Raw genomic sequence first — 26,918 nt, 5'->3', positions numbered from 1 at the left:
AATATAAGCAGTGTCTTTTCGTTTTTACATGTAAGACAGAAGATGCCCATTTAAGGGTCACCTGTTGGGCCCCGTTTTGACCTGGTGTGAAAAAAGGCAAAGAGGTTGCGAAATACTATCACCGATTGTATATGACCGGCAAATGAGACGCTGTTCATTTATAAAGCTAGCTTTTGTTGCAAGCCAGTAACTAACTTATGTACATGATACATCAATCATCGTCTACTCCAATAAAAAACAAAGTGCCTTAAACAGTATACAGCTGCTATCTCACTTATTGCCTTTGAAATATTTAGTATGAACACAATCGAGTTCAATATTTTTGTAGGGTGGTATAACACCACACGGATAGTTACGTAATATACAATAGAAGCTATCAGCATTTACAAGAGAAAATTCACCGAGTAACGGGTGATGTGCCTTAAACTTTGAACAGCTGATGTCGCACTTATTGTATTAGTGATAACAAAAAATATTTTGTAGAGTAATACCACACGGAGAGTTGCCCAATATGTAATAGAAGCTCATAGCAAGTACAAGATAAAAAAAAAAATCAGACCCCATTTTGACCAGGTGTGAATAAGGCCATTCGCCATTGTAACTTCCGGTTTTTGAGAGCAGTTTTGGGACACTTTGGCCTCTGACAAATCGGGGAAATTGCTGTAATTATTATGAATTTATTTATTATTGTCATAATGTTATCATTAAAACATTGAAATAATTAATTTATACATTATTACTGTTTTGGGGTTTGTTTTCATTTGTGTAAAACATTGTTGATCATTATTTTGTATGCACAAAAAACATTTTTTTCTGAATTTTCACGATAGATCAGAGGGCAAAGTGTCTCAAAATTGCAAAAACTGTCCCACAATGCATTTCAAACTTCCAATGTCGATTTGGCTTATAGGCAAAGAAGTTGCGAAATCATGTTACTGATTGTATATAAAGCGTCTCAGGGAATGGACACGCTGTTTGTTTAGTAAGCTAATTTCGTGTTGCAAACCAGTAACTAAATTATGCACACGATGTATCAATCTTCGTCTACTACAAAAACAATAAAGTGCCTTTAACATTGAACAGCTGGTGTACCACTTATTGTCTTTGAAATATTCAGTGTAGACAAAAACGAGTTCAATATTTTGTAGGGTACCATAGTCTCACACGGATAGTTACGCAATAAGCATTAGAAGCTCACAGCATAATTTATACAAGAGAAAATTCACTGCGTAATGGATGGTGTGTTACTAATATTAAACCCACAAGTGTTAAATGCCGAGCTTAATTCAGGCTTGTACAAGGTGTCAAAAAAAAAAAGGGGACATGAAGAAAATGAACCGCATTTTGTGATGGCTCAACATAACAATGTCATTTTGTCAGCTAAGTTTCAGCTTTGTATCTTAAAGGCAACTTATGAGCGCAGGATGACAGGGGTGTTTAGACTTGCTAACCATCAAAATATTGCACAATGAAAGTTGAACACAGACACACCTTTGTTTTCATAGTTTTTCTTTATTACTTTTTTTCTCTTATTTTTTCATGGTTCAACTTATTGCACAAAATCAACAAATTAAAAAATAAATATTGCACACTGAAAATAAGTCTTCTAGACTTTTGGTGGTAACACATATAGGAAGGTGGTAATTAGAGAAGAACACGTCTTTGCTGAATCTGTTTCTGCACGCTGCATCTCCTATCATCAGCATCGTAAAATTAATAACAATATTTTACATTTAGGCTTTGTTTCGTTGAAATCGCTGCTGTGTTATATGCTAAAAGAATATTGTACATTCTGACTGAACTCTTGAATTAAAACTGGACTGGACGTACTCAAATGACCAACCAAAAGCACGATAGCTGTGACGGTGCTAATGAACCTCGTGTTGCATTATGTCACGTAAACAGCTTGCTCAGGAATTCGTGGAGTGCGGGCTAAATACAAAAGTTGCGAACTTGACATTCACAGGGGTACTAGTAGAGAGTATATAGATTATGTCATGAAAAGGACACTTATATTTGTTAATTTCAGAAGAAGTAGTCAAAGCAATAGCAGCCATGAAGACCAACAAGGCAGCAGGATTGGACTGTGCTATAACTGCAGAAGCACTTCAGGGAGGAGGGGATAGCATGATTGATATGATTCTCGAATTCTGTATGGAAGTATTCTCAACGCTCACACCGCCACGTCAATGGGTTACGAATGTAATCATTCCTCTACCAAAGAAAGGTGACCTCTCTCTCATGACAAACTACCGTGGTATTTCGCCTATGTCCATTGCCGCAAAAGTGTACAACAAGATCCTTCTGAACAGGATCCGACCCCACATTGATCCTTTACTGAGAAGCAACCAGGCTGGCTTTAGGTCGGGTCGCAGCTGTGCTCAGCAAATACACATTTTGAGGAGGATCATGGAAGGCTTCAAGGAGTACCAACTTTCCTTAACAGTCACTTTTGTGGACTTCAAAAAGCCTTCGACTCCATCAACAGGTCCGTCATGTTTTCAGTGCTGCGGCATTATGGAATACCAAAGGTTGTGGTCAATGCCATCCAGGTGCTCTACAAAGACTCCAATAGTGCCGTTATGGTAGATGGCAGTATCTCAGAGCCTTTCCAAGTAACATCTGGAGTGCTTCAGGGTGATGTGTTGGCACCATTCCTGTTCATTATCCTGGTAGACTACCTTCTGATGAAATCAACTTCTGGAATTGACGCTGGAATTGTTACCTACCCACGTCGGTCAAGCAGGTATCCTGCCAAGATGCTGAATGACCTGGATTTTGCTGATGATATTGCCCTGCTGGAATCTTCCATAGACCGGGCCCAGACACAGCTTACTAGGACTGCAACTGCAGCAGCCGATCTAGGCCTTGTCATCAGCGCACCTAAGACAGAATATATGACTGCAAACTGTAACGCCCAACCAGCACTTGAAGTCTTTGGTAGTACCATCAACCATGTCACAGACTTCAAGTATTTGGGTTCCAAGATGGGCTCTAGTGTTGGAGACCTAAAAAGAAGAAAAGCACTAGCCTGGGCAGCTTTCTGGAAACTGGAACGCCTTTGGAGAAGCCCGTCCCTGCCAATCGAAACAAAAATCAAGCTGTTTCAGACAACGTGTGTTACTGTCTTTCTGTACGGGTGCGAGTCATGGGTAATTACCAAGGACATGGAAAACAAGATCAATGCATTTGCAACATCTTGTTACAGAGTCATGTTAAACATCAAGCGTGTGGATCGGATTCCAAATGAAACCATCTACAACCTGACCAACACCACTCCACTGGTTGCCAGAGTCAAGATTCATCAACTCAAATTTCTCGGCCATATACTGCGTCTTGAAGATGGCGAGCCTGTGAAAGAATATGCGCTTTATATTCCACCACATGGGAAGAGGAAACCGGGACGGCCGCGCACACTGTACTTACAGTATGTCCAGCACCTCCTGGGAGATACTGAAGGGATGCTGCAGCCAAACAAAATTGTTTCGCTTGCCCAAGATCGCATTAGTTGGAGAAAGCTTGTAGTCGCCTGCTCCGTAGCCGACTGATGATGATTTGTTAACATTAACTTAGATCATTTTCAAAAATCTACATGTAACCTTTTTTTGGGACACCCGGTATATGGGCAAAAATTAAATTAAATTAAATTAATTTGTCCTTCTGAGATATAAATAAAGCCCAATTTTCATAACCTTACTAATTGTATTTTTTATGTTTTATTATCAGTTATTGTGGAACAGCTTCTACTGCAAGGTGTATACGTAGGTGACGCCCTTATCAGAGCAGTTGATATAGGGTTATCAGAAACTGTGAAAAAGATTTGTGAATTTGCGGAGAAAATGCCGGTAAGAAAAATTACCAATTTTGTTTTTTCATTCTCAAAATGGCGATTGCACTAATATTTGAAAAGCTTTGTTGCAAAACCCCTCACATCCACTTGAGCAATTTTGAGAACACATCACAAAATCATCAAAAAATCACTGATATCACAGCAAAAGCAGTTTTTGACGGGATGCTCATCCTAACTACGCATCCCGCCAAAAATGGGTTTTGTTGCAATTGCAAACAAAATATATCAGTACTTTTTTGATGATTGTTTGCTGTTTTCTCAAAATTACTCAAATGGATGTAAAGGGTTTTGCAACAAAGCTCTTCATTTGTATACTTTTTCTGTTGACACAACCACCAACGTCATTATCATGAACGCAATAGCAATGTCCATTCTTGATTTGCTTAACATTCATTAGTGGAAATGTAAAATGAAATTTTTTCAAAAGCGATGAAAACTAAGATTATTGAAATGTTCTTATTTTCTCAATAAGAAATACTAATTAAAGTGTAAACAACCATGACATTGTTAAATTTTCTGGTTTAAAACAATGCGACGGGTTGTTTACACGTTAATTAGCATTTTCTATTCATTTGGATGAGAAAGCATGCCCAGAGGATAAAAAGTTTAATAGAAATGTAAAAATTGTCAACTCTCATAGTGTTGTCCAAATCTCATCGCTTTTGAAAGAATTCTCATTTTAAATTTCGACTAATTATTGGACACATTGTTACTCCAATAATTAACTCATCGTAAATCACATCGCAGCAACCACTATATTGTACCTCATTTGTATAATGTTCTTTTTTCACAGTATGTATGTCCATTGCAAACCAAAACAAATTTAAACATTGTTCATCTGTTACATAGCAATGAGTTATTTATTAGCTTTTGGAATGTACACTTGAATACCTTTAAGGGATTGAAATTGATGTTATTTTGTTGACGTGTATATGTATATAACGATTATTGGTCTTATTATTGTTGTTGTTCCTGTTCTGTTTATTACAGTTGTATACTACTTTTCTGCATAATTGTTCAATTGAGTGTTTTTCCGTCTGAAAACATTACGCCACATTTGCAAATGCTACCACAACGGCAATCTCCCGCGATATTCTCTTACGCAACTCTGGGATGTTACGGGATGTTGTTCAATCATGTAATGTCGCTGAAGTTGATGATTGACATTCAAATTATCAAAGTACCCTACTCTTTTCGAAACTGACATAGAACGGTTTATATATATTCGATACCTAGTTCTGTCAAAACAGATAATCCTGCATGCATATTTGTTTCTACTTTAATACAGACAAAAGAAGAACGTTACGCAATCATGGAATGCCACTGCGATAACGACGATTTTCATCAGGATGTCACGCCGATTGTCCTTGCAGCTCAACGCAATGATTTCACGATAGTCAAGGTACGGTCGATTTCAATCGTTATTCTTCACTCGGTGTTCAAACAAAATGTAACATCTGTCAGGGGTACTGGTCTACCCTCCCAAGCAAACATGCAGTATATGCATGTAAATAGTATAAAAGATACTGTATTTTACATTGGGAGATTACTTTTTCAAAATATGCGCATCCCAAATAATGCTCTGCGTGCTAGCCATAGACGACAACATAAACAGTCCACATTTTGAGATATTTTCAATATCAAAAGCTATCTCAAAAACCACTGAACCAATTCTGGGCTTGTTTGTACTCATTTTAATGCATTATTGATGCTGATTCCAAATATGGTCATGAAAATTTACAATTTTTTTATAAATGGAAACTTGTCATCTGCAGTCAACACTCGCGTGGAGAGAGATACAAATGGAACACCTGTTATGTTAATTAAAGTCTGTCCACTTAGAAGTACAAAGTAAATAGACCTCGGAAACTGGAGGTATGAGAATAATTATTTCAGCGCAATGTTTCTTTGGCGCACCAACTGCTGCGCGATTTGTACTTGCCGAGCGCACCACGCTCTTTACTCGTCGCGTCACGGTCGCGTGTGACGCAAAGCATCAACCCCCGATGCCACAAATTTGGTTTGTACTTCTATGTGGACAGACTATAGGTGTATACTGCTTCAACCTAGAAGTACAAACCAAATCTGTGGCATCGGGGATCGATGCTTTGCATCACACGCACTGCGTGTGAAAAAACGCGACGCATAATGAGCGTGGTGCGTTCGGCAAGTACAAATCGCGCAGCAGTTGGCGCCTCAAAGAAGCATTTACACACGTTTTGCACTGAAATAATTATTCTCATACCTCCAGTTTCCGAGGTCTATTTACTTTGTACATCTGAGTTGACGGACTATAGATACTGCATATTTCCCCTTAGAGGCAGACTGATTCACCTGTCTTCCAAATAAAAGGACAGTATCTCATTTGTAATGCAGTTTCCAGATATTGCACGTTGACTTGATGTCATTCTTGATGTTGTTTAAAAAAAAAGCGCAGTGATTTATAGTGCGCTACGCACAGGCACAACGCCTAGACGTTGATCCACAAGCCTCAGCACACTTTACAGGTTGTCGCTGACCACTACGGCCCACATCATTCCACAAACCATTAAACAACAATTCAGGGACTTTGCTGCTTCAAGAGCGCACACCCTAGACATTCCACAAATAACCTTCGCAACCAGGATCAGCTCCCCGAGTTTCGTACGGGTTACAACGAGACAAATTTATAGCAGTAAGTTCCTTGTCCAGGGGAATTTCAAGCTAACTCAATTTTTCCACGAGAGCGTACTAGGCACCGCCAGGGTTCGAACCCGCAACCTCTCGCACCATAGTCGAACGCCTTATCGATTGAGCTAACTTGACTGCTATTGAGCTAACTTGACTGCTGTTTAAATTGTGTTCAATTTTGTTTGGATCTGTTATGTAAAGGCTGTAACATGATTTGCAAAGATCTGAAATATCTATTAAATGTACTAAAAGAACATTTCTAGTTGGGGATTTTACTTTTGTTTATGTTTTTTATTCATTTTGTAGCAATCGTCTCAAGGCACGAAAAGCCATACATTATGTGCATTTTCACTGTGACCTATCATCCAAATGGGGGAACAGTAACAAGGTGTCACATTTATTTTGCATGAGACATACAAAATAAGTAAAAAAATAACTTTGAGGCAGTTTCTGTGTCCCTTCAAAATGAGAAATGTTTTGTCCCTGTTAGGGACAGTTGCGTTTTAGACCCAAGAGAGCTACCCGAGACGAAGCTGGACTAGACGAGGTGAGCTACCCGATGGAATTCAAAGACCTAGACGAGGGATGAATTGAAGAACCATGACCTCGCGATCGATCGTGTATTGAAACAGCAATTTGCGGTGGCGAATTTCAAGTGCTTTCCTCAAGTGGTCGATTACTTTGGTCACCGATTACATCGATCGTAACTGGACTAGTGTACATAATTTATCTTATTGAATCAGAGAAATGATTCCTGATTTTACCATCTGAAATTACTTGAATTTTTACCTAATAAAATGATACAACAATTAAAGTATCAACAGTATAGGCCTATACTATATAGCCTGCTAACCCAGATGTTTTAATTTTGAGCACAGAGAAATGTTTTTTGGTTGACTTGTAGAATATTTTGGAATTTGGGCGGAATTTCATAGATCTTAAAGATTTCTAATTAAAATACTTTAGGCCTATAGAGCCTAAAAATAAGGTTGTTATACTAAATATTGGATATGTTTTTCTAAATAAAGAGAAATTTATGCATAGGCCTATACATGTTTGTTTGTTTCGAAAGATATAAGTGGTATTACGTTTTTTGTCAACATGATCAAATAAAGCTATACTACTATTTAAATTTAAAAAGTGGTATTATGTGGAAAACACGTTAACTTCCTTTAAAATATTTTTATACTTGTCTATGTAAGCTGAATGTATGCTCCATCGCTGAGCGACGAGCAGTGTGTATTTTACCAATAAGGTAACGCGCTCTTTCCCGTGCAACGAAAAGCCGATTAGGCGCTCTAACTCATTGGCTAAAAACTAATCGTTGTGGCTTAGCGATGTAGTATAGATTCAGCTTTACTTGCACAACAAACTTCAATATTATCTCAGATTCAATCGTATTCGTTTTGTTGTTGACATGAATGGTTTAATGAGAGATTATAATACAAGCAAATAATTATATTTTGATTGTTTATTCATTTATTTATCTGTAGCTTTATTCTATCTGCTCATATATTTGTTTGTTCATTCATTTACACAGGCCTACATGTCTGCTTGCTTATTTATTAATACATTTATCTTTTGACTTTTCATTCCGCCTCCAACACCTTCTGTTGATGATTTGTCGATTTATTTAGGCCTACATGGATATCCATCTCAGTATCTAACCATGTATGTATTTATTTGCTTCTTTCACTAATTCATTGATTTATTTATTCCTTTACCTATCCATTCATTAGTTTCTTGTTTATTTATTCATTAATTTATTTTTATATTTTGACCTATTTATTTATTTGTTTGGGCCTAATGATACAATATTGTTATGATGATAATGTTATAGGGTCATATTTAATTCCAATTTTGCTTTAGTTCAGATCTGCTTTTTATTTCAATTAATGTGTTAAACAGCAGGCCTATTTAATGTTAGTTTAAATTAGATATACTTAGATCATGAATGAACTTAAATCTATTGCATGGTTGAGTTTTTTTAATATTCTTTGGTCATGATATTTTCTGAGCTTAATTCGTGCGTATTTATACTTTTTTCGTCAAAAGTGAAAACACCGCCCATAAACATTTGTTTTTGAAAATTTTCCCTATTTTAATATCTTTTCTCTTTTGTAATTCTTTAATGTCTTAGCAAGGGGTAGGGGGCCTACTAATTTCCAAACAGTTCAAATATATCTCTTATATTGGATTATTTCTTCCCTACTTTTGATTTTTTTTTACTTTAGAATTTAAACATTGATTTTTTTGTTAGATTCTGTAAAATATAAATAAATTCCACAAGCAATTATGTGCACGTTATATATCATGTAGAAAAAAGCCAACATTTTACTATTTTAATTACTAGTAACTCACACATGACACGGAAAAACAGAGTGAAATAGAACAAGATATAGAACAGAATAGAATAAGATAAAAGAAAAGTGTGAAATAAAAGAACGAAGTGTTTAGACAAAATATTTTTATTTCTTTTGCGGCTGGGTTATTAAGTAAATTGTCACATGACAAGTCATTCTCTTTTTTGAAGATTTGGTGGCTTTGAAAAAAGCCGTTTGGTTTTGATGATTTCACACTCACAACTGAGTGTGAACCAGTCTTCTGTGCCTGTCCCTGTCTGCGCAGCTCTGGTAGACCTTATGGCAGCCGACCACATCACATCGCTTGTCTCCGGTGAGTGCAGATAGTTTGCTGAGTCCTTCGTCCAATGGCTGGGTTTGTAGGGTGCCTGCAATCGCGTCTGTTGCCAGAGAAGGGAATGTCCTGAAATGGTCTTGGTCATCAACAGAAGGCGTTGGAGGTGGAATGAAGCCGCCACAGTTGCGAAGGAAGGAAACAAGTTTCTTAGCACGCACGGGTCTGTCTCTGCAGTGTCGACAGCTTTCCTCTTCGCATTTGATGAACTCAATCATGTAGCGCTAAGAAGCGGTACTCCTTGGCCTTCTTGCGAAGTATTCGGTTCTTTCTGAGTCTGGATATAGTGGCATCCTTCAGCGTCAACATCCGCTTCATCTTGGTAGGTATGGCTTGCTGAAGATTTGACAGCTACAGTTGTCACAGGAAATCCGTCAAATTTTCGCCCTTGTAGACACCTTTGGACGTCTTTCATTGCAGTTTCCAACACTAAAGCATTCTTTCTTTCCCGCTCATCTAGGTCAAAGCAAAAAAAAAATGAGATTCTTCTTGCCCAGGGACGCGGGACGCAATAGTGTATTGCTTACAACCATGCCTACTATGTTACTCGCTGATTGTAGAAAAATACAGCACAACTGTTTTGGAGTTACAAATATATTATCTACCATACAGCTTTTAAACTAAATCGGTAAAGATTTATATAAGAATTTCGAGTGGACAAGACTTTCTTTAAGGGCGTACTACACACATATATTGGTTTGATTGGTCTAAAAAAATATTTTTTCATTTATAGCTAGGCGATATATGCACGGATCATGTGAAATAAAAAAAAAGAAAAAAAAAAAAAAAAAAGGTGCTTTTGTATAGTAAGTCATTTTAGCCCTATATATTTTTTGTTTACTGTAACCTAGTTACTCAGATGTGTGTTTCATAACAAACCATAATTTATTCTTTTCAACATGTTCAAGTAGAGTACATGAATAGAATACATTAAATCCTTTGTTATACTCTCTATAGAAAATCTAGTGGTACATGCAAAATATATAACACTGAATAAATTAAATAAACACTTACACAATGGATGCATAGTCATTAGTCAAGTTAATACTACTATAATGTGTTGTTAGGAGAAGAAAAGGCTATTAGGTCACCGTATGTCAGGTTATAGGTCAATTGGTTCAGGTCAAATTTAAGCATCAATTTTGAATACACATGTGAGAGTCTGTGATATCAGAATGAGGAATAATTTTGATATTATGTCTTTAACTGGATATATATCGAGAAGTGCAAGGTGGATATACTAATATACCTTGGGATGTAAATGGTGAGTACAATTTAGAATGCCTAGTTGAGATGGATTTCACAAATAAATATAAAATAGTTACCAAAATCACAAAAGTTAAGCTTACGGAAAACTACCCAATATGGTGGTATAGGTGACAAGATATACAATTTTTTCAACATTGCTGTAGTATGGTTGTGGTAACCTGTTACATGTGGCTTAATTAAGTTTCAGTGAAATAATGTCGCAAGTTAAAAATACAAAATATAGCTCAACATTGAAAATAGAAGCATTTTAACCAGTTCCTTTTTTGATAGTTGTGGAGCACCAAGTTCATGAAGTCATAAAAGAAATCAGGAACCACTTATTCCCATTTTACATATCAACTTTATTTCCCTAACGTGTTAGCAACACATATCCAAAATGTTAACGAAATCCGTTGATAGTAAGCTTTCCAAAATGAAGTGAATTTAAATCATCAGTGATGTACCACCTTTTGGCTTCTACTTTTAAAAGCATGTAAGCTACGTTGATACCGATGCCACCAATAAAACGAGAAGATTTTCCCCTTCATTTTGCATATCACTTTGTCCAATTTTGTTTTGTAATTTCTTCACAAAATGCAAAAAAATGCACAAAAAAATCAATGGGTGTAGTACCCCCTTTATATTAGATAACATGAAAAATAGAAACACAATGTCTCGACTTAAATTTTTTTTTTTAATATGAAAAATACCGACAAGACAACTAGACAAATTATATTTCTTAATACTATCACTACTTGTCGGGGACATTTCTAAATTCAAGACAAAAATTTCTCAGTCACCATTTTCACCGTGTATGTAAAAATACGAGAATTATAAGAATTTTGAGTGGAAGAAACTGTTAAACCTCTTAACCTAATAAGGAACATCGTATAGCTTTTAAACTAAAATCGGTAAAGCCTTTGCGCTTAAAATGTCTCTTGACTCATAACTTAATGTAAGATTCCATAAATGATTCGGTAGTAGCTTTTAGGCATAACTATATACAAGCACATCAATATGATACACTTTTCCAATGAATACAAGGGTAAAAACGGCCCTATGGGATTCCTGATATAGAAAACCTAAATCCTGTTATGGAATTGCGACGTACATATTTGGTAAGGCATCATTATGGTGAATACTTTTGATGCTTTAAATAATATTGGAACATTTACCAATAGCAAAAATTGAGATAATACTAAATTTAATTCCATATTCATAGCATTTTGTACAAGTTTGATAAGAAATGTTACAAATATCCCAATAGATAGTATTATATATGTAATTGATGTGCCTTTATTAAAGACAGGGCATGGTACTCTGAGTCTTAAATCAAAAATTGAATTGTCAAGAATGTAATCAACATAGATTTTAATGATAATAATATTATAAAAACAAGAAAACACATTTACAGATTCAGCACTTATTGTTATTTATCACTACATCAATAACAAATTATGGTTATAGATATTACACAAGTCATAAATCTACTTCATGCTTTTATGTATTTTTCTTTCCAAGCCGTATAATTATGCCCGAAAGTGTTTTCTAAAAACGTCCTTAAGGGGTACCTGCGTACCTGTATTAACTTAATCACTATTGGATGTCTAAATTCCAAGACTATAAATACCACAAACATCTGTCATCATGATGCAATAAACTATTTGGTTATATGGAATGTTTACCAACCATATACAGTCACATGTCGGTGAAATAACGTTCATAGTATTGAAATTCAATTTATTCTTCGTTTTGAACACCATTCTTCTCTTATTAAGATAGGTAGTGTTATAGAACGGCATGTCCAATTTTGAAACACGGGCCATCAATGTCAGAATACAGCCAAGTACGACATGTTGTCGAGACGAACCAATGATCCAATCATTTGAGCGACAAAATTGCACGGAAAATCTAAATTCGTAGCAGGATGACCGAAACTGTACGTTGTTCTCAGTTGTTCGATAGCATGTAAACCACGCCATTTTAAAGAAAAGGTGAACACTGATGGCGCTATTTATCATAAATCATGTCTTCATCTTTACAAGGGGTAGACACTGGTATAACGACATTAATACATCAGACGATGAGTAATAAGCAACAATGAAATTTTCGAAAAACTTTTTATCATGAAATGTTAGGAATCACTTATATTGTTTGGCTAAATTAAATATACAATATGTGACCCCTCGGCACAACTGAGCCCGGATGTCGCCAGTGCCACTATTGAGATATGCTCCATTGCACTTAGCAATAAAAAACAGGAAACAAAGGATTTATTGACTGTTTTATTGATTTTTCACTATTTAAATGTCAAGTACTATATACATGATATACATCATTTTAAAGCTAATTTCAAGCAGAATATTTTGGTTGAATATCTCAAAAATGATGATTGGCGACATCCGGGCTCAGTTGTGCCGAGGGTCACATATATGTAAATATCGCCCTCTGTTTTCATACAAATATACAGTTTATAGAATAACAAATACCAAAAAAAAAAAAAGGATTAATAAGTTGAAAAAAAATCCCCGGAAAACTATGTTAAAAGGAGCTGGGAATATATGTACATATTAGTGTGATAGTTGTTGGTATTGTCCCGGGCTAAAATTGAACGTCATTAAAATAATGTTTTGTTAGAAAATTTTATAAATGATCACATCAAACAACCGTGTAATAGAAAATCACATGGAGAAACTAACAGGCATTTACTGTTCTAAAAGAATTTAAAATTTTATCGTACGTTTTTGGAAATAAATAATCGACTTGTGACTGTTTTGTTGTTATTGAAATGTCGCATGCAGCTGGCAGGCTATGCGAACAGTTTGCTAAATGACAACAACAATAGCAATAATACTAAAACACTACTGCTGATTAATAAGCGTCGTGAAATTGGGTTTAAGTCTTACAAGTGCTCATAAATAGCAACGAGCAATCAAATGTTTCTCAATAATTTATCGACTCGAAAGTCAACAATAGCTTAAAGCTATTTTTTATTTTTCTTAACACAGCGCTACAAATTGAAAATTGCTACCGGATATACAAAGCATACAGTGAACTCAAATCTAGTCAATTTCATATATGGATCGATTTTAATATTAATATTATCGCTATTAGTTTTATTAACAAGACAAGTATTGTATGGATTTATTTTAATAGGTTGATCGATTATTACAACATTAATATAATGACTAGCCTACTGTAGAAGAAGAAGTGCTCGAGTTACAAAATACTTGTTTTATTTTAAGAAAATCAGGTTTAAAGTTTTGAAATTTATCCGCAGCTCATAAAGTTTATTATATTTGATTAAAACTTGCTCGAATAGTGTGATAAAATTCTTCTTACTGTTACAGCTATAAAACCTTGTTATTGATTTTATGTATCATACATGTTCAATATTTCCAAATTAAGTTCCACTACACATGTCCTAGCTTATATCATGTATGCCACTAGTGGAAATTTAACATTTTCAAACCGATGAGAATTTGTCAAAACTATGAGAATTAAAAATTGTCTCATCTATACGAAACTTTCTCATCCAAATGAATGAGGAATACTAATTAACGTGTCAACATATTGTATTATCGTGTCAAGTTTTCATATGTTGGCACCCTAAGTATTTCTCATCAATTTGGTTGAAAAAGTTTCATAGAAATGAGAAAGTTGTTAATTTTGTCCAACTTTCAGCGGTTTGTAAGAATTCTATTTTTAGATATCTACTAGAGTTTGTCATTATAAGTTGAAGGCATACATTTTGGAAATGTCAATATTAAGAGGAACAGTTTAATAAATCATTTATATAAATTGGACAGTGTAGACAAATTTGACATCGTTTGACCTTGACACTGTAACTCCTGAAAAATATGACAAACCGTACCTTTTTGTAACCTTGTAACTCATGTAATTTGATAAGAAACTTAAAGAAATCTGATCAATTTGAAATGTTAAACCAAGTTGATCCTTCCACATGATACATATCTGTATACGGCCAAATCGGCCGACATTTTGAAAAAAAATGTCTGACCTTGAAGACGCAATGATCTTAATAACGCAATATAAAAAATGGCGCTTAAGTCCTTCTTCCACTGAGGTCTTCAATGTATTTCGCATAATATATGTAACGATCAATGTTGTAATGCTTCAGAAAAAAGATCAATGGTTCAGCATTCATTTAATTACATGACGAAAGTCACTCAATATTAATTTTTAATTACATATTCTCCAAGGCCATTTGTTTTTTAAATTGAAATATTTCTGACCTCTTTTATTGCCTGATACGAACTTTCGTATTTGAAAACATAGGTATCGGTAATAAAAACCACTAAGGTTTGCAGAATTGTACATAAAAATATATTCTTTAAAAATATGTTGCTTAAAAAAATTTAATTATGGGCTGTTGATATCCAACAACTCTGATAAAGCTATTACTGCGCCAATTTTATTTTCACATACAGGTATTATACGTACGAGTATTACGGATTTTAGACCAGAAAGTTTGCAAAATTAGTATCACATACAGATCATAAGTCATAACTCGAAATAGTCCAGACAAAGTTGGTTTTTACTAATTACAACATCATTTTTTTTCCACCAGTATGCATTTCAGAGATATCCCCTTAAGGGGGTACTACACCCCTGTGGTAAAAGTGTGACTATTTTTGCATTTTTCTCAAAAAATAATAACACACTGGTAACAAAACTTACGTACATTATTGGGGCAAGGAATCCAATTACTACACTGAAATTTCAGTGACTCAAGACAAGCGGTTCAGTATATATGATGGGAAATGAGGTACATCGTAGCGGTACCTTATTTCTTATCATAAATAACGAACCACTTGTCTTGGGTTACTGAAATTACAGTGTGGTAATTGGATTCCTTGCCCCTATAATATACATAACTTTTGTTACCACTGTGTTATTAGTTTTTGAGAAAAATGCAAAAATAGACACAAATTTATCGAGGGGTGTAGTACCCCCATTAACAGCATACAAAAGTATACTTCAATATACCTGATGGAAAGTATATTGTGATGTACGGTTCTTGAGTTAAGAATTGTCTGATTTTAACCAAAATGGTCTCAAATTGTTTGTCTTGCAAATATAGGTCATGGTCAACAGAGTTCAATGATCATTGACCTCTTTTAAACTGCTACCTAAAATCCAAGATATGGCAAACTATTCTTAAATTGGAGTGTTTTTCGAGGTCGAGCAAAATGCGTCCATTTTTAAGGAGATCAGAGCATTTGTTTTCGAACTTGACCCACATGGAAACCAAAACCTGACATTTGACCTTTTTGTTTATACATTGAAACATGTTTGCCAAACTATACTTTTTCTGATACGTATGACTAGATGAATACTTTGGTATATTTTTTGAAAGGATTGACGCAATTTTGAAATTTGGCCCTGTATGACCTTTCTACCAAGTATATTTTGGTATACTTTTGATATGATGTTCAGGGAACATCTCTAAAATGCATAATGGTGAAAAGTTATGTTGGAATATCAGGGATGGGTGACACCAAATATTTGGTTAGAATGGACTACAAATAGAACGGTTTGTGATGCACCCGACGATATATGTCCTGATAAATACATACACTAAAATGTGATTATTTTTCAACAGGCATATTAGAGCAAGAGCACCAGATATAGGGCCCACAACTTATAAGTTTCCCCGAATACTTTCCAAAATAAGCAAAAATGTAAAAAATGTATAGCTCCATTTTTTTACACATGTGGACCAATTTTTGAAAAGCGTAACGCATCATTGCGTTCAGTCACAGTGGTTGATTATGTAAGACAAGAGGCCGTTTTAAAACTTGCACCTGTGAGTCCATAACAGTCAGGTTTTCTTAAACAAACACAAGAATAAACCTGACTGACTGTATTGGTTAAGAGTTGACTCCTATAGACTCAGATGCAACTTTTAACACTGTTTAAAACGGTCTCTTTTTACATAATTAACCATTTTGACTGAACACTGCTCAACGCAATGACGTGTGACGTTATCACTTGATCCATATGTGTAAAAGAAATAAGGCTACCCACACCTTTTTACACCTTTGCATTTCGTCAAATATTTTTCAGTTTATTTAAAAAGGTATTTAGGGGGAACTTATAAGTTGTGGACCCTAAAACATATATTCGCATATATATAATGTAGGGCCTACTTTGTTGATGATCTTTCACAGATTCTCCTAGATTATGGACTTCGAATTAATGAGCCGACTAGTGCCAAGGAAGGTGCGTCAACATCACAAGTCGACACACTACTGAAGTCCGTAGGCACACTTGAGGTCTATAAAGCCTTATCTGCAGACGCCTATGTAGCTCAGGCTTATCTAGACCCCGTCGATAGATCATTTGAATTGAGTGCAACACTTCAAAAACTTAGCCGGGTGAGTAGAAATAAAGATAAATATACATGTTCAATGTTTTGTTTGTTTGTATATCTGTTTGGCCCTGGAGAAGAGTGAGATGCAAGTAATATGGTCTTTGAAAAATCGGCAAACTATGGGGGCTGAGTTTCAGGCTAAAAGAGGCCGAAGTAAGCTGCAGCTTATGCATTAATTCACATATACCCTCTGTTACCACAGATCCGCCATTATGCATGTGCATTGAGGCATATGACCAATGGTGAATGGGATGTAAAATTGACCCCTGTGTTGACCTTTGATTGACCTTTACGCGCTTGGGGCCAATTTTTAATTTTGGGAACATCTTGAATAAATTTTGGGACCATCAAATGGACCTTAAATAGTTGTTTTGGTTAAGTGGTTTCTTTTGTGATAATATAGAACTTTGTGATTTTTATGTGAAACTTGAACTGCAATGGGATTTTATACCATTCCAAATTAAGTTAGTATGCCCTCAGATTGGTAATTTATTCTAAATTAGTCCAATGACTAAAGAAGCATCAATCACAAATCATGCTAATTAGAACAAGCAAAGTCGCACAAGTCATAGAATTCCTATTTTTTCTTGTGGGGGTGTATGTGGGGGGGGTGTTTGTGTGTGGTTAAAATCTAACCTAGTATTACATGAAATGAGGAAAAATTAATTTAACTTGTAAAACGGGTGATGGAATGCAGTTTAAATATCTCCGCAAACGACGAGGACTCAGCTATGGCTGCCATGGAGGTGTAGTATTGGATTCGTCTATATGCCAAATATAAAACAAATAGCGTTAGCTCATGGTGGCATTGTGCAGCGCCGCCATGGTTCGACGAAAACTGGCGCATGCGCGAGTGTATAACCAATCAGTTTGCTATCAATACATACTCTATTTTATACATACATGTAGCTTTATCCAACTATACTCGCATATCAACGGGATTTGCATCGTCAGTGGTCAACTGTAAGGTTTAAACAGATACAATGAAAAATAAACCAGTGCCAGTTATAAATGCTTACTTAATTAATCTCAACCTCCAACTATTATATTTGCTTGATTTTTCGATTGGTTGGTTGATTGACTGTTGTTTGTTTGTTGTTTTTTAAGGGTCTGTTCTTTTGTTGTGTTTATAATATTTTTTTTAAACATACTAACCTGTCTACCACATGTGTAGTTCATGTCTTTTTAAAATAATCCCAAGAAACAGCAACAAATTACATTTCAATGGTGTTTATAATGGAGGTAAAAAATTTTAAATGAAGATATTTTAGCCAGAATTAAATTTTAATAAGGGTAGTTATTGAATTTGTGTTTTAAAAAATCAGTTATTTGACATGGAAATCACATGGTGCGACTGACTATAATGCAATAATTTTGAAGTATATACGTAACAATGTGTATCCGATATATAACGATATGTATCCAGTAAAATTATATTGACAATAGATAAAGCAAAAACATAAATTTTGTGTCACATTTGACTGATTGCTCCACGTCGTGATACAACTCGATGCATTAATATTGCAAATTATTAATTTATATGAACCACATAAAAGAAAACCCTCACTTTTATCTTGGGGTTACGTAACTTTAATATAAATTAAAAACATAACAATCATATGATCACAATAAAGAATTTTACCTCATTTTAGAATTCTAAATATTCCCGATTCTAAAAGTTTTATGAAAATTGGTGCAATTGTAAAAATTGTAAATTAAAATTACACAGTTTGAACTTGCAATTATTAATGACACCACATTTTATTAATTCATTAAAATATCGATTATTTCGAATTCTTTTTTTACAAAAGGGAGGTATTCAACTGCAGCGAATAAAATACTTTTAATAAATAATAATAAAACTTATGAAACCCAGATGTAGTGTAGCGTCGTGAACTGTCCTTTTGTGCAGCATTCACAACTTGACACAACCGTACTATTTAATATCTTGAATTAAATCATCTAGGGGTCATATGGAATGACAGATCAGTACTGTACCAAAATACAAATTAAAAAGACGCATTTTGCATATCAAAAGATGTCATAGTATTCGTAATTATCTTATTTTAACGCATTTATAATTATTTTAGAGTTCCATCCTACCTTATTTAATTCATATCTCTGAACATTCACATATTCTCTGCGTTCTTGACAATCCTGTGTAAGAAAGAATCAAAACATTTCATTTTATCGTATAATTATAAATGGTTGTTAGGTGCAGGATTGTAATATGTAATGAAATTCGCCCTTCCTCTGTCTCATTTATAAGTGAACCATGATGAGGTACTCCTTCCTGGAGGGGTGTTGTGTCATTGGACTGTGGCAGTATGTAACACAGTAACACAGTTAACAACTGAAACAAATTGCTTACAGAAATATAAATACATTCAAAAGAGAACAAAATCGAGGCCAACATCAAAAACAAAGCAAAGCACGCACTTCCCAGCAAACACAAAACGTTTTCGACATCATTCGCAAAAGGTTATAAAAGGTTGTCAGAAAACGTTTAAATGTCGGGTTATATAAAGGGTATATTAAGAGTATAAAACGTTTTCATAACCTTAAAAACATTTTTGATAATCTACTGCTCAGCAAATAAAAGGTTTTACAGAAAACGTTTAAATGTCGGGTTATATAAAGGGTATAAAAACGTTTTAATAACATTTCAAAAACATTCTTGAAAACGTGATACAAAACATTCGAAACAAAATGTTATTTTGGGGTTGAAAAAATATTTTGCGAAAAATTTTTGCCCAAAATATTTTCAATAACGTTTTAAAAACGTTGTCATGACCTTTATATAACTCGACATTTAAATGTTATTAAAAGGTTTTAAAATAAACATTTTAAGAACATTTCTGTGTTTGCTGGGTTCAAATATTTTAACATAATGTTATTTAAGTATTGACACAATATTTGGCAAAAATGTTTGCGAAAATAGTTTACAATAACATTTTTTGAAAACATTTAAAAATATTATTGTAGTGTGTTTTCATACAAAACGTTTTAAAACGTTATCATGACCTTTATATAACCCGACATTTTAATGTTATTAAAACGTTTTTACCTAAACCAAAAGCCAAAATATAACTTATTTAAAACGTTTTTAAAACGTTTTTGTGTTTGCTGGGTTAGCACGCACTTTCCTGTATCATTTTCAGAGTTTTGCACCTTTGACCGAGCCTGATCAATTGACCTTTTTTTTTGCGAGTACACCTGAGATGTCGTCATTGACGTCATGCCGACATGCAATGCGCAGTAACAATGTTCGATACACGATGTGCGCATCGTCGCAGATCGGCGTGACGTCAAATGACGACATCTCAGGGGTACTCGCAATGGCTTATGGGATTAAGTTGAATCAGAGAAGTGATGCTAAGGACTCTCAAGCTTCGGCAGCATGTCATTGCTATCGCACCAATTACGGAGAGTATCAAGATCAACTTGAATTTGATACACAAACGGACCCAAACATTGACAACTTCACCAAAGGTCAGGTAGTTTTTCATTAACAACATCAGTGACAACAATGGGACCAAATGTTGCCCAATTGGGCTCGGAATTCCTCCCCTAGCAAGTGATGGATGGCGTACCTTTGATTCTGACAGTATGTGTTCCGTCTGTTAAAAACTACATATCAGTGGATATGGGGTAAATTTTTAGTTTTTAAACTGAAATTTAAAAAAGAGATTTATAAATATACTTTTATTCCTACTCTAAGCTGTTGAAATCCAAACTCTTTTAAGAGTTTGGAACATAGAACATAGTAGACAACCAGAACATAGTAGACTTTTAAAAAAGTCAAAAGATGAGATATCGTCCTTAATATTCAATGTCCAGAACTGCCTCCTTTTGATGTACAGCGCCCAAATATTTTGAGGGAAATAATTGAATAATACTTACTTCTTCAACACAGGTACAGAAACTTTTCCAAGCGAGAATGCTACCTGTTACACTAAGCAGGAATGCAGCACATCCTATCACAGCATTAGTAGAAATCAACGACCAAATTTTGCACTGTAAAATTATCATATGACAATGCATGTGATCAATTAAACATGTTAAATAAACTTTGCATCCTTATCCTGCCGAGTAGTATGCTCTAATGGTTACCCTAAGGTACAACCAGAACATAGTAGAATTTATCAAGTTTTGAATTTAATCGGGTTATAACAAGCATACTTTAATGCGTTAACCCCCTAAAAACACACACGCGTTAACGCCCAAACGACCTAAGCTAATCGTAGATACATCCTTTGTGCTCATTTTGGTGATAACATTTTTACCCCAGCACCTTACCCGGGGGCACGACCTGCCTTCAAAGATGATCATTGGTGGGGGGGTTGTGAGGCCCAATGATTTTCATTTCGCTCGTGTGAAATTATTTCATGAGCTAATGAATTTTTTGTAGAATTTTTAGCCGAAAATCAAATTTGCCTTTACTTTAATACATAGCCAAAATTTCCCAAAATTGCATAGGCGCCCTCACATTATGACGTCATAAAGATATTATGTTTGTATTTATAGTTATACATTAGTACCAAATATAACGGTATATGACGTTTATAATTGAAAATTAAGGGGGTCGCAACAACCCCACTCTTCTTAGTTCGTGTTACAAAATATGGCTCAGTAGTTCTAGGGTTAATAAACATATAATGTGACAAACGTCACAGCGATATATTGACTATACGAAGACCGGATAAAAGTACGTTTAATTATATACATTCGTTTATACCAAGTTTTAAATTTCCTTTTGTTAAAAACTTTTAAAAATAAATCAACAAGTTGTTGACGAAAGTACAAAATCGTTATTGGTAGCCTATTTTGTTTTAAATATCACTCATGGTTTCGCTCGCCTACAATGACTAATTTAATTTCCTAAATTTAGCTTCCAAAACTGCGCATTTTCTTACGTGTAGTTTGGAAAGTTGCACTTTTGTCTATTCTCGCTCTCATAGAGCTTACAGCATATTCTAAACTTTAAATTGCTTTCTGCTTTTATATGAGTTAAATGGACCAAAATACGACTTTCAAAACGACATCTTTTCTTGCTCCCGAAATCGTCAGACTCACTTGACTCGCATTTATTATGGTCCACAAGTCCGAAGTTCTCCCTAATGCGGTCCATACACGATCAATTTCATTGGTTAATATTGGGGATCCTAGAGACATGGGTGGATACAAAATTTACCATTGTGAACTATTGATGTTTGTTTGTACAGTGTACAACGGTATAATGATATCCACTCTTGTATCTCGGGTTTTTGAGATTGATCAATTAAATTGACCGTGTATGTGCCGCAATGGGGAAATTGCAAGTCAAGAGAACTTGGAGATGTTGGAAACCTGGAATTTTGTTCTGTGTGATATAAGGGAAAAAGGATACAAATCAACACACAGAATGCAGAAATGTTATTATAACATGAAAAAGCTTGTACTCAACTGTTTCATTTGTAGGAATTTGGTAATTGTTATGATCCGAATGAGAACATCTATCGTAAATTCCATTTGTTTTCTTGTCCCTCACGAATTCCACGATAAATTCGTTCACTAGGAGCACGGCAATCATAGCTGCGACGGTAGAAGTAATTAAAAATGCCACCATCTGACGTTTTCAAAGAAAGAGACATTATCATAATTATGATTATACAATGGATGAAAGTAACTGAAATAATCACCGAATATATTAAAATTAAATATAAAAAATTAAGACCAAACAGGGGTGCAATCGTAATTAGGCACATACGTTCCAAAAGGACGTCCATCTCCACAACTTGAATGCGTCACGATTTAGGAATGGTAGCTTACTTCACTAAATGAAATATGATATCTCTACTTTAATTAGCATTAGGTTAGGTTTTATACTTCTCTTATTGTTTTGGTTTTCTGAAGGTATGATGCTTTGTGTAAATTTGTGTAACTCTTTTCAATAGCGCAACGATCGTTTGGAGTCGAGTCTAATATTATAACTTAGCGTTGATCATTGATGTCTTACCTTGTTCCTGTAGCGTCTGTTATTATACTCTATGGATGTTGAGAAACCCAAACATCCCGCCAAAATGTACTGAAAATAATAACATTGAACTCGGTAAAGAGTGTCTGAGTCTCGCTGTTTGATAGTATGTGCTCATACTTTGAAATACATTTTTGGATGCCTTCCTAATACCTGCCTACTTGCACAGACAAATGCGCCAAAATTACACGAATACACCCCATTTTGGAAATTTGTCCCTCATACTTAAAATATATTAATGGATCGTAGAATCTACTGCTATTATAATAAGTAAAGATATAGCTAGCATGCCAGAGATCAGTTGGCATATCAACGTATGTATTTGTTACGAATGCACGACGCGATGATTTTAATTATTTGAATTTAGAGGGAAATAAATATTAAGTACAAAAATAGTTTCCCATCGCCTGGTCACACTCTTAGCAATAAATGTACAAAGGCTTTAAATAACCTTTTTCAATATTTGGAAACCCCAAGAAAAGGTTCAACCCTTTAAAATGATCTTTAACCCTTTAAGGTTTTTTTTTTTACTTTAATGTAGAAAACTTTTTGTTTTAGAGAACCGTTGATTGTTCCATGATAGAGATCAGATTTTAGAACCCTCTTTACTGAGAGTGCAGGTACTACTTGATAAAGTGGAGGATGCCCTCAATATTTTTCAAAATTCTGTTTTTACATGATTATATTGTACTTTATTAAACTAACATACCCTGCAAAAACCAAGACAATAGGTGCTGTAGTTTTGTCAAAATCCGAGATTTAGAATAAAACGCAGGAATCGTTGTTTTATTATTACGCCATTAGTCGAACGCGTTCACGATGTTCATTACATAGTCCGTACATGGCGTGCGGGAGGGGTATACACATCAAAGGATAGTACCGTAACACAACCGACGGAGTAATACACATTGGCGACATCGTCGCTGGTAGTAAAGTCCAATTTCCTTTGCTTGTACTCAGTTGTTCGGCTCAAAATTTAAAGGGAAAATATCTGATAATAAAAAGCTATCATTTTATGGCAAAGAAATACTATCTATTTTGTATCAAATTCTATTTTGTATGGAAATGTTATAATATGGCTTAAAGGGAACATAATTCTATGAATGCAATATAGGTCATTGAGCAATCCATGGGCATATTTATCATTTTATATTGAACATAGCAATCTTTTATGTTTTTTTATACAACTTACCACAATTCCAGCCCATTTACTATAAAAAAACGGTACCCGAGATAAGTGGCCAGTAGATTTAAATCAACTCCGATTTGCTTTTGATACTTGGTTTCCATTCCGCCTAAAGCCAATGAAGCTACGCCCAAAAGAACTAATGTCACGCCTACGAGTAAAAGGGTATGACGTCTATTGCACATCTGTGAAAAAGAAATCGAACTTAAGATACGATTTAAAATTATAAAGAAAACTCTGTATGAAAATAGGATATATATAAATAAAATATAGATAAATAGGACGGATACACAGATAAGTGTGGAATATCTTACTATCAATATTCTTAAGGTAAAGTCCTAGGCCTACTTGACAAATTTCGTGCACATCTTTCACATAAATATCGTTTTGAAAATGTTTGTTGGAACATTCGAATCTAAAATAATCCTACTTAAAAAATATACAATGATGCGTTTTTTTCGTATTCCGTAATTTTTTCTCACCGGAATACCTTAGCCAAACAATTTGGTCAATATTGCATGTTCTGTCAGATTTTTTTGGTGCGCACATCACATAATGACGCAATGTTGATATAATAATAATGTATCAATGGATAGAGACTACCAATACATCAACGTTGGCATGAGCCCCGGCCCTTCGGTAGACGTGTTGCAAAAACATTTCTTCGGTAGACAAGGGTTAATACGATGTAGTAATAACTTACCTTATTCTAGAGTAAATCCAACGTCGAATAAGAATTGATGAAAACTACAGTCCACAAGCATAATGTTTCTTACAATACGATAACAAAACATCATAGCTAGTGGTTCTTAAATGCAGAATAATTCCATGGTTGTTAATAGCTCCTGGTGTAAACTGCCACATCTGAGCAAATTTGAAAATGATGACCTTTTGGGCTACTCTTTAGTGTTTGCTCACTATTGGATTCTCGGTTGGCTGTCTCCAAACGTAATAAATAACCCTCTGTAATACCATTATGGTGTGATCAAGCAAAATTAGTCTGAAGTCGGTCATATTCAATTTTCAGTTTTTGTTATAGGATAGTAAAATCATTTACAAAGCTGCATTTTGCAGAAAACCCCACTGAAATTGAGCAGCAGTTCAAAAGAGATATGGGCAATCCAAAATAGGAGGAAACAAAAGAAAACAGTTCCTTTGTTGGTTATATCTAAAAATCAATATTTCCGACTGATTTTGCTTGATATGACATCGCATAATGATAACTAGTCAGTTCATGGATGTTTTATCAGTTCTTAAGGGGCTGTCATAGTCGGCGGAAGTAGGAATGGGAAACGGGGAGGGTACGTACCCACTACAAATCCAAATAGAATAAACAATAAAGCAATGATCACTTTGTGAATCTTCCTTTTGAGTCTAAAAGGCACTGTGTTTTGCCCTCCCACCAAAAAAACCCAAAAAAAAAAAAAAAAAAAAAACCGCTGCATACGAAACTGACACCACACATCAGGGGTCATATGGAGACATAAATCAACAATAACAATTGAAATTGGATGAATGTCCTTTCCCAGCAAACACAAAACGTTTTCGATATCATTAAAAAAGGTTGTCAGAAAACGTTTAAATGTCGGGTTATATAAAGGGTATAAAAACGTTTTAATAACATTCCAAAAACATTTTTGAAAACTGGGTACAAATCATTCTAAACAGAATGTTATTTTGGAGTTGAGAAAATATTTTGCAAAAAATGTTTGCCCAAAATATTTACAATAACGTTTTTAAAATATTTTCACGACCTTTATATAACCCGACATTTAAATGTTATTAAAACATTTTGTAAAAAACAGTTTAAGAACATTTCTGTGTTTGCTGGGTGCAAATATTTTAACATAATGTTATCTAAAATTTCAAAGTTTAGGGGCCTGAGCTTTCGATCCTAGCAGGATCTTTATCAAAGGCAAAGTGACAAGACAACACACAAACATGCATATATATATATAGTGACATGGACATAAAGGAAAAGGAAATTAGCAAGACAATAGAAGACATCAGTGGTTCCTGGGAACTATCAATTGGGGCAGGAAGTGGGATGTCATGAATGGAGATGAGAGGGATAAGGACATGAATGAAGACAATGGGCTGAATAGAAAAATGAAAATGTGTGGTAAAAATAAAAAACTACAAAAACATAATACATGATGATGGAAGTAAAAGGGAAATAAAAACTAAAATAATAAAGTGGATGGAAAATATAAATAACAAAATAGGAAGAGAAAAAAAAAAATTGGGGGGGGGTTTGGTTGGAATATTATGAATATGAAAACCAAGTTAATCGTTTCCCTCTTGGATGTTGAGACCATGTGGCTGGATGGTACGTAGGCGCTTCATCCAGAATTTCTCCCTGCTGGCACGGACGGTGTCAGGACGGTTACCTAAAGACTCAATCCCTGAAGGATCATGTCGGAGATAGAGTGGTTGGGGAGGTTAAAGTGATCACCAACAGGGGTGTCAAGCTTCTTGGTGTTGACTGTGGACCGGTGTCCATAAAACCGCTTCTTAAGTGCATTCTTGGTTTCTCCCACATACTGTATACCACAAACTCTGCAAGAAATGAGATACACTACATTAGATGTGGTGCAGGTGATGTTGCCCCTGATCCTGTGGGAGGAATTGTTGGAATTACTGGTGACAGAATCCCCTTCTTGGATATGGTCCTTGCAAACAACACACCTGGAATCACATGTGACAGTACCCTGTTGTGTGGAAGGAATAGTATCAGAAAGAGGGGGACTTCAGCTCTCACAAGAAGATCTCTAAGATTGCGGGGACGTCTGTAGGCCAGGATGGGGTTATCGGGAACCGCTCGTTGTAGCCGATCTGAAGTTTGAAGTATATG

At 35.0% G+C, this 26,918-nt stretch overlaps 1 protein-coding gene across 1 annotated transcript in view; it reads left to right on the top strand.

The window, feature by feature from the left end:
- LOC140169976 (short transient receptor potential channel 5-like) overlaps positions 1-26,918 on the top strand; it is a 166,684-nt gene that overhangs the window by 92,547 nt on the left and 47,219 nt on the right. Inside the window, exons 3-5 of the mRNA XM_072193289.1 lie at positions 3,727-3,845; positions 5,139-5,252; positions 16,660-16,866. Coding sequence (XP_072049390.1) covers positions 3,727-3,845; positions 5,139-5,252; positions 16,660-16,866 — 440 coding nt within the window. The remainder of the gene's footprint in view (positions 1-3,726; positions 3,846-5,138; positions 5,253-16,659; positions 16,867-26,918) is intronic.

Source organism: Amphiura filiformis, chromosome 14 (genome assembly GCF_039555335.1).
Source record: "Amphiura filiformis chromosome 14, Afil_fr2py, whole genome shotgun sequence".
Taxonomy (NCBI): Eukaryota; Metazoa; Echinodermata; class Ophiuroidea; order Amphilepidida; family Amphiuridae; genus Amphiura; species Amphiura filiformis.
Note: the sequence above shows the minus strand (reverse complement) of the source record. Positions and strands in the feature narration are given on the sequence as shown.